This window comes from Pan troglodytes, chromosome 21 (assembly GCF_028858775.2).
Source record: "Pan troglodytes isolate AG18354 chromosome 21, NHGRI_mPanTro3-v2.0_pri, whole genome shotgun sequence".
Lineage (NCBI taxonomy): Eukaryota > Metazoa > Chordata > Mammalia > Primates > Hominidae > Pan > Pan troglodytes.
Genome location: NC_072419.2, coordinates 63,550,950 through 63,560,204, shown reverse-complemented (window position 1 = coordinate 63,560,204; position 9,255 = coordinate 63,550,950). Strand labels below are relative to the sequence as shown.

General features: G+C 55.8%; 1 protein-coding gene across 2 annotated transcripts in view; it reads left to right on the top strand.

Annotated features, from left to right (window-relative positions):
- Positions 1–3,063: 3,063 nt before the first annotated feature.
- Positions 3,064–9,255, top strand: part of BMP7 (bone morphogenetic protein 7) — a 97,773-nt gene continuing 91,581 nt past the window's right edge. The window contains exon 1 of one of the 2 annotated variants that reach the window (XM_001170064.7): positions 3,064–4,027. In XM_001170064.7, coding sequence (XP_001170064.1) covers positions 3,610–4,027 — 418 coding nt within the window. In that variant the 5' untranslated portion in view covers positions 3,064–3,609. The remainder of the gene's footprint in view (positions 4,028–9,255) is intronic. The other variant, XM_054674519.2, reaches the window with a different exon arrangement.

Sequence of the window (9,255 nt, the reverse complement as noted above, 5' to 3'; positions counted from 1 at the left end):
TGCAGTCTTGGGGATGCCTCTCGGGGAGGAAACAGGGAAAAGAAAGACCCCCCCCCCACCAAGCATGGATCACAGAAAAGATAAGGCTAAATGGGGGTTTGTGGGACTTCAGAGGAAACCTTATCTCTTGAGGTCTTGGATATGAAGAGCATGTTGTCTCTTCCTCTTGCATGAGAAAAGATGGCGTCTCAGAGGAAGGGTTGCTGGGGTGAGGGATCTGGGAGATGCCTTAGCTTGGCGCCTGCACTGGCGCCTGCACAGTCAGCCCTCAGTCAACCAGTCTCTTTAGGTATTGGCTATGCTTATTACTATTCATTCAACAGGTACTAATTGAGCACCTGCTGTGTGCCAGGCTCAGAATAGGCTCAGGTGAGATGCACAAAGAAGGGTAAACTAGAATCCTTGCTTAGACACTGACGGATCAGTTGTTTCATATGTAAATTGTAGCACCAAGACCTGCTGCCCCTGCCCCCAGCCTCACCTGCTTGTGAAGATCCCTCCAAAAGATTTGAGAGTAGATAAAAAGCAGAGACTACTACTGAAGAACAGGGCTGCTTTGGCTCCTTATTATTTCAGACTTTGGAAGAAAATGACCTCCTTTTTCTCTACTGGCACTGGAGGTGGCATAGCCTGTCCCTAGCAAGCCAGCGCTGGAGGGCGTGTGCAGGGCTGGGGACCAAGCCTGGTTTCTGTTCCCTGCTCTGCAGGGCTCAAGCACTTGCTGTTCCTCCACCTGGGATGCCTTTCCCTGGAAAAGCCTGTCTCTTTCTTGTCTTTCAGGACTCAGGTCAGTGGCATCTCCTCCAAAAGCTCCCCTTCCCACCCTCCATCACCTCACCCTGTTTATCTGCGCCCCCGCCCCCACTGCCTGTCACTTATCACAGGCTGAAGTGACCCAGGCTCTCCAGTTGTACACTCTCAGATGGACCCTGGACGACTGTGGCACTCCTGCAATTTCCCCAGTCGCCCTGGGGTAGGATTCCTGCTTGCCAGGATGCCCACCTTTCCTTCTCCCTCCTGCATGTCCTCCTCTGCCTGGCTTCTGAATTGTTCCCAGAGAGAGTGATAGACAAGATCTGCCTCTCCTCCAGTCCCTGAATCTTATTTAAGGCTCTTGCTTTGCTTCCCTGGCCTGGAGGCCGGCTCCTTGATGGAGTCTGCCATGTGGGTTCGCTCATGGCCATGTCTTCCTGCCCAGCATCGTGCTTGGCCCTGGGACTGGCCACATAATATCTGGGCCAGGTGCAAAATTAGTACGGGGCAGGGGGGACTTTGTTCATAGGTGATTCAGAACCACATATGGTGACCTCAGAGTAGGAAACCAAGTGTGGGGCCCTTAAGAGCTGGGGGGCCCTGTACGACTGTCCAGGTTGCAGGCCCCACAGCTCGCCTCCTGATATCCTGTGCTCCATGCTTGTCTGTTGAAGGAAGGAGTGAATGGATGAAGAGCAGGTGGTGGGGGTGGTTTGAGGGCCTTGCCTGGTGGGTGGGTAGAGGCCCCTCCCTGGCATGGGGCTCAAGACCTGTTCCATCCCACAGCCTGGGGCCTGTGTGTAAATGGCCAGGACCTGCAGGCTGGCATTTTTCTGCTCCTTGCCTGGCCTCTGGCCTCCCCTTTCTCCACCCATGTGGCCCCTCAGGCTGCCATCTAGTCCAAAAGTCCCCAAGGGAGACCCAGAGGGCCACTTGGCCAAACTACTTCTGCTCCAGAAAACTGTAGAAGACCATAATTCTCTTCCCCAGCTCTCCTGCTCCAGGAAGGAAAGCCCCAAAGTGAGGCTTAGCCAGAGCCCCTCCCAGACAAGCGCCCCCCCTTTCCCAACCTCAGCCCTTCCCAGTTCATCCCAAAGGCCCTCTGGGGACCCACTCTCTCACCCAGCCCCAGGAGGGGAAGGAGACAGGATGAACTTTTACCCCGCTGCCCTCACTGCCACTCTGGGTGCAGTAATTCCCTTGAGATCCCACACCGGCAGAGGGACCGGTGGGTTCTGAGTGGTCCGGGGACTCCCTGTGACAGCGTGCATGGCGCGGTATTGATTGAGGGATGAATGGATGAGGAGAGACAGGAGAGGAGGCCGATGGGGAGGTCTCAGGCACAGACCCTTGGAGGGGAAGAGGATGCGAAGACCAGCGGCTGGCTCCCCAGGCACTGCCACGGGGAGGGCTGATGGGAAGCCCTAGTGGTGGGGCTGGGGTGTCTGGTCTCAGGCTGAGGGGTGGCTGGAAAGATACAGGGCCCCGAAGAGGAGGAGGTGGGAAGAACCCCCCAGCTCACACGAAGTTCACTTATTCACTCAACAAATCGTGACTGCGCAGCTACAGTGGCTACCAGGCGCTGGGTTCAAGGCACTGCGGGTACCAGAGGTGCGGAGAAGATCGCTGATCCGGGCCCCAGTGCTCTGGGTGTCTAGCGGGGGTAAGAAGGCAATAAAGAAGGCACGGAGTAACTCAAACAGCAATTCCAGACAGCAAGAGAAACTACAGGAAAGAAAACAAACGTGCGAGGGGCGAGGCGAGGAAACAACCTCAGCTTGGCAGGTCTTGGAGGTCTCTGGGAGGAGAAAGCAGCGTCTGATGGGGGCGGGAGGTGGTGAGTGGGGAGAGGTCCAGGCGGAGGGAATGGCGAGCGCAGAGACAGGCTGGCAACGGCTTCAGGGAGGCACGGAGGGGTCAGCGTGGCTGGCTTAAAAGGATACAGGGACTGAGGGGCAAGACCGGCTCAAGGGTCACCGCTTCCAGGAAGCCTTCTATTTCCGCGCCACCTCCGCGCTCCCCCAACTTTTCCCACCGCGGTCCGCAGCCCACCCGTTCTGCTCGGGCCGCCTTCCTGGTCCGGACCGCGAGTGCCGAGAGGGCAGGGCCGGCTCGGATTCCTCCAGCCGCATCCCCGCGACGTCCCGCCAGGCTCTAGGCACCCCGTGGGCACTCAGTAAACATTTGTCGAGCGCTTTGGAGGGAATGAATGAACCCATTGGGCACAGCTGGGGGGAGGGCGGGGCCGAGGGCAGGTGGGAGGCCGCCGGCGCGGGAGGGGCCCCTCGAAGCCCGTCCTCCTCCTCCTCCTCCTCCGCCCAGGCCCCAGCGCGTACCACTCTGGCGCTCCCGAGGCGGCCTCTTGTGCGATCCAGGGCGCACAAGGCTGGGAGTGCGCCCCGGGGCCCCTGCTATCCGCGCCGGAGGTTGGAAGAGGGTGGGTCGCCGCCGCCCGAGGGCGAGAGCGCCAGAGGAGCGGGAAGAAGGAGCGCTCGCCCGCCCGCCTGCCTCCTCGCTGCCTCCCCGGCGCTGGCTCTCTGGACTCCTAGGCTTGCTGGCTGCTCCTCCCACCCGCGCCCGCCTCCTCACTCGCCTTTTCGTTCGCCGGGGCTGCTTTCCAAGCCCTGCGGTGCGCCCGGGCGAGTGCGGGGCGAGGGGCCCGGGGCCAGCACCGAGCAGGGGGCGGGGGTCCGGGCAGAGCGCGGCCGGCCGGGGAGGGGCCATGTCTGGCGCGGGCGCAGCGGGGCCCGTCTGCAGCAAGTGACCGAGCGGCGCGGACGGCCGCCTGCCCCCTCTGCCACCTGGGGCGGTGCGGGCCCGGAGCCCGGAGCCCGGGTAGCGCGTAGAGCCGGCGCGATGCACGTGCGCTCACTGCGAGCTGCGGCGCCGCACAGCTTCGTGGCGCTCTGGGCACCCCTGTTCCTGCTGCGCTCCGCCCTGGCCGACTTCAGCCTGGACAACGAGGTGCACTCGAGCTTCATCCACCGGCGCCTCCGCAGCCAGGAGCGGCGGGAGATGCAGCGCGAGATCCTCTCCATTTTGGGCTTGCCCCACCGCCCGCGCCCGCACCTCCAGGGCAAGCACAACTCGGCACCCATGTTCATGCTGGACCTGTACAACGCCATGGCGGTGGAGGAGGGCGGCGGGCCCGGCGGCCAGGGCTTCTCCTACCCCTACAAGGCCGTCTTCAGTACCCAGGGCCCCCCTCTGGCCAGCCTGCAAGATAGCCATTTCCTCACCGACGCCGACATGGTCATGAGCTTCGTCAACCTCGGTGAGTAAGGGCAGGCGAGAGTACGCGTCTCCTTTCGGGGGCACTTTGAGACTGGGAGGGAGGGAGCCGCTTCTTCTGTGCAGCCCGCCCAGCTTTCCGCTCCTGGCTGAAATCGCAGTGCCTGCCCGAGGGTCTCCCACCCACAGCCCTATGACTCCCAAGCTGTGTGCGCCCCCAGGTCGGGCGCGCTGGGTTCGGTGAGCCTGTAGGGGTTACTGGGAAGGAGGGATCCTCCGAAGTCCCCTCCATGTTACGCCGCCGGCCGCATCTCTGGGGCTGGAGGCAAGGGCCGTTCAAAGCGCGGGGCTCGGTCATGTGAGCTGTCCCGGGCCGGCGCGGCTCGCGCTACCTGGATGTAAAGGGCCCTTCCCGGCGAGGCTGCCTTGCCGCCCTTCCTGGGCCCCTCTCAGCCCTGCCTGGCCCTGGCATCGCGGCCGTCGCACTCCCTTACCCTCCCTGTCAAGCCCTACCTGTCCCCTCGTGGTGCGCCCGCCTTAGCGTACCGCGCGCTCCGAGCGCCTTGGGGCCCCTCTCCGGGCCGCCGGATGCCCCATTCTCTCTTGGCTGGAGCTGGGGAAGAAACGGTGCCATTGCTAGTTTTCTTTGTTTTCTTTCTTTGTTTATTTTTTTTCTTTTTTCTTTTTCTTTTCTTTTCTTTTTCTTTCTTTCTTTCTTTTTTTTTTTTTTTTGAGACGGAGTTTCACTCTTGTCGCCCAGTCTGGAGTGCAGTGGCGCGATCTCTGCTCACCGCAACCTCTGCCTCCCGGGTTCAAGCGATTCTCGTGCCTCAGCCTCCCGAGTAGCTGGGATTACAGGCATGCGCCACCACGCCTGGCTAATTTTGTATTTTTAGTAGAGACAGGGTTTCTCCATGTTAGGCAGGCTGGTCTCGAACTCCCGATCTCAGGTGATCCTCCCGCCTCAGCCTCCCAAAGTGCTGGGATTACAGGCGTGAGCCACTGTGCCCTGCCGCTAGTCTTCTATTTTAAATATTTAGTGGTAGGTCCCGGGCCGGCAGAATCTATTTTCAGCATTTACCACGTGTGGCGCGCAAACCACAGGTTTTGGCGATTGGGTTGCGCGGGATCTCAGAGCTGACGCCGCGGGGGCGGCTGGGGGTCCCGGTTTCCGACTGGAGCCGCGACGACCCCGGCGACGCGAGCCTGGGGCTGCGGCGAGGGCCGGGGAGCTCCCCCTCCATATGTGCGCGCACATTCTCCAGACTTGCTCAAACTAACCCCCCGGCAGCGCCAGCGCGCTGCGGGACTGATGATCAAATATTTGGTTTCCGAGATAACACACCCCGATAGCGCTGTTTCCTGAGCCGCTTTCATTCTACTTGTGTAACTTGCTGCGAAAACCCGAACCAAGTCAAGACAGCAAACTCACGCCCACGGGCGCTGTGTCAACATGGAAATAATGATACTGAAGCCCCACGCTGGGCACCTGGGGCGTGGACTGGGGGCGCGGGGGAAGCGCAGATCCGCCTTCATGCTTCCCCCTCCTGATAAGGTCCCTGGAGTTCCCGGGAGGCCATTGTCTGTACTTAATAATAACTAAATCCAACTAGTGAACCAAGCTTCAGCGAGCAAGGGGTGGGAGGTTTAGATGCCAAAATACCTTCAAAAAAGTTTAAATTATACTAAGCAGCCAGTTAAGAAGGAAGCAGCAACATATGACCTGATTTAGAACCATCTCCAAGATGTATGAGGTGGAAAGAAGCAAGGTGCAGATGAGTGGGCTGCATGTGTGCTTGTATATCATCGTGTCCTCCTGGAGGAAGACACCAGGAACTGGAGAGAGATTTTACTGGAGGGGTAGAGAGGCGGGGGCATAGCTGGGGCTTAGGGAGTGGGAGGTGGGGTCTGATTTTTCGTCGTCTGCACTTCTGTATTTGTGATTTTTTTTTTAAAACAATGTGTATTTATTAACTATACCAAAAACTAAAGGAAAATTCCAAATACATACATATAAATAATGAACGCAGAGCTCTGTCGCCCTCCTGAAGCCTGGGGTTAGCCAGGGCCCTTTCTCTGGTGGGGGATTTATAGCATCTTCCCTTCTGTTGGGTACCCCGGACTCCCCTTGAATGTGCAGGTCCCAGTGGCTGCCTTCAGAGCCTGGCTGGGATCATTAAAAAGGTATTTGTAATCTCTGGCTTCTGCAGAAGGCCCTGCAAACCAAGAGCAAAAAAGCCCCCAGTGCTTATGGGCCGGCAGTGTGGGCTAGGCCCCGGGGCTCCCTGTCCCCAAGAGAAAGACAGGTTGCTCGGAGGGTGACTCTGGGAACTTTGGTGCGGGCTATTTGCTCCCCCCATGGCGGCAGGAGCAAGCTGGGACTTGTTTGGGAAGGCCACAGCTGGGTGGTTTTCCTCCTCTGGCTGTACATACACCTTTCAATCCATTTCTTTCATCTTGAAAGGACAAAGACCGGCTTGTCTGAGCCTCTTAATCAGTCGGGCTGGCTTTGGGCTTTGTGGGACCCTGACTTTCTCAGGTCTAGCTTTCTGGGACATCACTCCAAATTAGATGGCAGAGTGGCTTTTAACAGAGCTCACTGACCTTGTTTTCTTTCTCTCTCTGTCCCTAAACTCGAGGTCATTAGTTAGGTGAAGACCTGGGCTGCAGTTTGGCGAGACGCTTCCTGTAGATGCTTCTAATGTTGGCCTTTAATTTCTGCTAAGCAGCAGCACACGAATAAATGGCCTGTCCCTTCTATCCTGTTGTAGCTTGGAATTTCTCCATAGGAGGGACTTGGGGGTGGCAGTGGGGTTGGAGAGGGTTGGGGGGGAGGTGTAGGAGACTTGTCTGGCCACTGAGTTTGCTGAGAAAGAACACTGCTATACTGTTTTTCCTTGGATTGCAAATCATGTTGATCTGTAGTATTCGAAGTTTTCTAAAGGCAAGTTTATTCTCACAATGTACATAAGAGTGAGAAAATATCACTTGCACATATCAAACTATTACTTCTTATGATGGTGGGAGTTTGGCGGGGGGGCATGGGTGAGGATCTTGGCAGCCTCTGCTGCCCCTTCCCCCTGCACTGCAGAGCTCTGCTGTCTTGCAGGCAGGCGGCCTGCGTGCGCGGGAGGGGGGACCCCTGCCTGAATTCTGAAGGCTTTTGCAGACCTGGTGCATTTATTCATCCTTCTGTCTGCCGCCAAACTGGTTTTTGTTCCTATAAGTCGTTCTTGGAATTCAAGTTTTTTGCCAGGCTGAGCGGGATCTAAACTAGAGGGGAAACTAGAGGGGAATTTACGACAAAACCAGGTGGTGGGAATGAGGACTAAAGGCTGCACCTTATGACAAAGCCCAGCCTGTACCATAAAGCCCCAGGCAATGTGAACTGAGCTGCCTGAGTGAGACTCCCATCTTCCCAGCCTGGGCCCCTTAAGTTCAATGGCAAGATTTGTAAACTGGTTTGGATTAACAACCCCGACTCCTCTGTGTAGACTTAATTTTGGAATTCAAAACAGCTACCCTCTCTTAAATAATCCCCAGGCAATGGCGATTCTGCACACTGCATCTAGCCATAGCCCGTTACCATTCTTTCTCTGGGAAGATCCAGCAGCTGTGTTAGGAATCTTGTAAAGTAGCCGGCTGGCACTAGGGGAGTGGAAGTCATCATGTTTATCTCTGGTCCAGGTAATGAAGGCATGAAATTTGTGTAATCTTTGAAGCTAAATTGAAAAGAAGAGAAAGTTGGAAACCTATCATTATTGGAGTCAGCCTATAAAAGTGGCTTTTGTTAATGTAGCTGAAGAGTAGGGAGAAGGCCGTGCAGTTTGATTTTTGCTTTATGCCATCTGGCTGTCCTTTTTGTTGACAAGTGTTTGGCATTAAGACCTCTCCCACTGCCCGTCAAGAGCAGGCCCTACCACTGTAGAGTATTAGAAAAAGATTCTGTTACAGTTTAAAAATTTCCTTCAGGGAGTGCTTCGCAAAGGGGAGCGTGGACTGCAGGCATTTGCAGCTGTAACCTGGCTTGTGTTAAAATTTGGAAGGGGCTGCTCCACATTCCAGCACTTGGAGCGCCGGCCCTCACTGGTGAGCAGCCAAAGGTTAATATAGATGTCACACAGCTCCCCCCTTCTTTCTTTCTGCAGAGCGCCTTTGCTATAGGAGTGCACCAACAGCTGTGTTTTTCGTAACCCTTTCAAAATCACTTCTTTTAAACCTCGTTTTCCTGCTTATATAAATCAAAGATTTTCCTCCACTTTTCCCAAGCATGTATGTGACCCAGCTTTGAACTTTTTTCATTTTCTATGTATTTTCCTTCTGGAATCAAGGCAGGGTAAGGCTGAGCTCTGGATGCCAACTTGGGTGGCCGTTTTTGGTTTTGGTTCCAGGGCTGTCATTCGGTTGTGGAGCGGTCCCCATGGAAGGGGTAACAGAGATGGCCCACTTGCAAATCAGTTTCAGGGCAGCAAGGGGGATGATTCTCTGAATGCACAGACAGATGAAACCGCTTTTGAGATGCAGCCCTCTCAAGCTACGGTTTGGGGCTTTACCATGGCGTAGTAGGCTATCAAGCCTTTGCTGAGATAAACACAGCTGGTGCGCGATCCCCTCACCACCGGAATGCCTGCGATGTGAGTGAATATCACGTGTCCGCTGAACTCAGAGACAACTGGTGACTTCATTCCAGGGAGAGTCCCATCTAAGTTGATTGATCACTCCTATCACTTTAATATCTCTCCTTCATTTGGTAAGGTCATATTTGGCCCATTGCAAGAATCAGCGTGTCCTAAGTCTCCCCCGTCTCCACCCTTCCCCGTCTGCCCATCCGTGTAACAGCCTGAATATTTTGAATGGGGAGCCCTTTGCACCATGCTTCTGGCCACATTAATTCTTTCACGCTCACTCTTCAGTCTTAGCAGGGGGGCTGTTGGCACACTGGTTTCTTGGCAAGCCACTGCAAGGCTTCGCCTTAATGCACTCTGGCACTGTCACCGGGGTTAGGGCACAGGCAGGGATGTGTGGGACCTGTCATGTTATTGTCAGAAGGAATGTGCGGATTAGCCTTTACAGCATAGTGGTGGGAGAGCACTGCAGCTGTGTACACTTATTATAAAAGATTTAAGTCCCACTGGTAAAATCAATATATTGAATTGCACAACCCTCTGCTTTTAATTAGTTTATATCAAATGCGCCGGTGCCATTTTGCCTTCTCTCGCCTTCATGGGGTGAGGAAATACCAATATTTACATAGAAACTGTTAATTTGTGG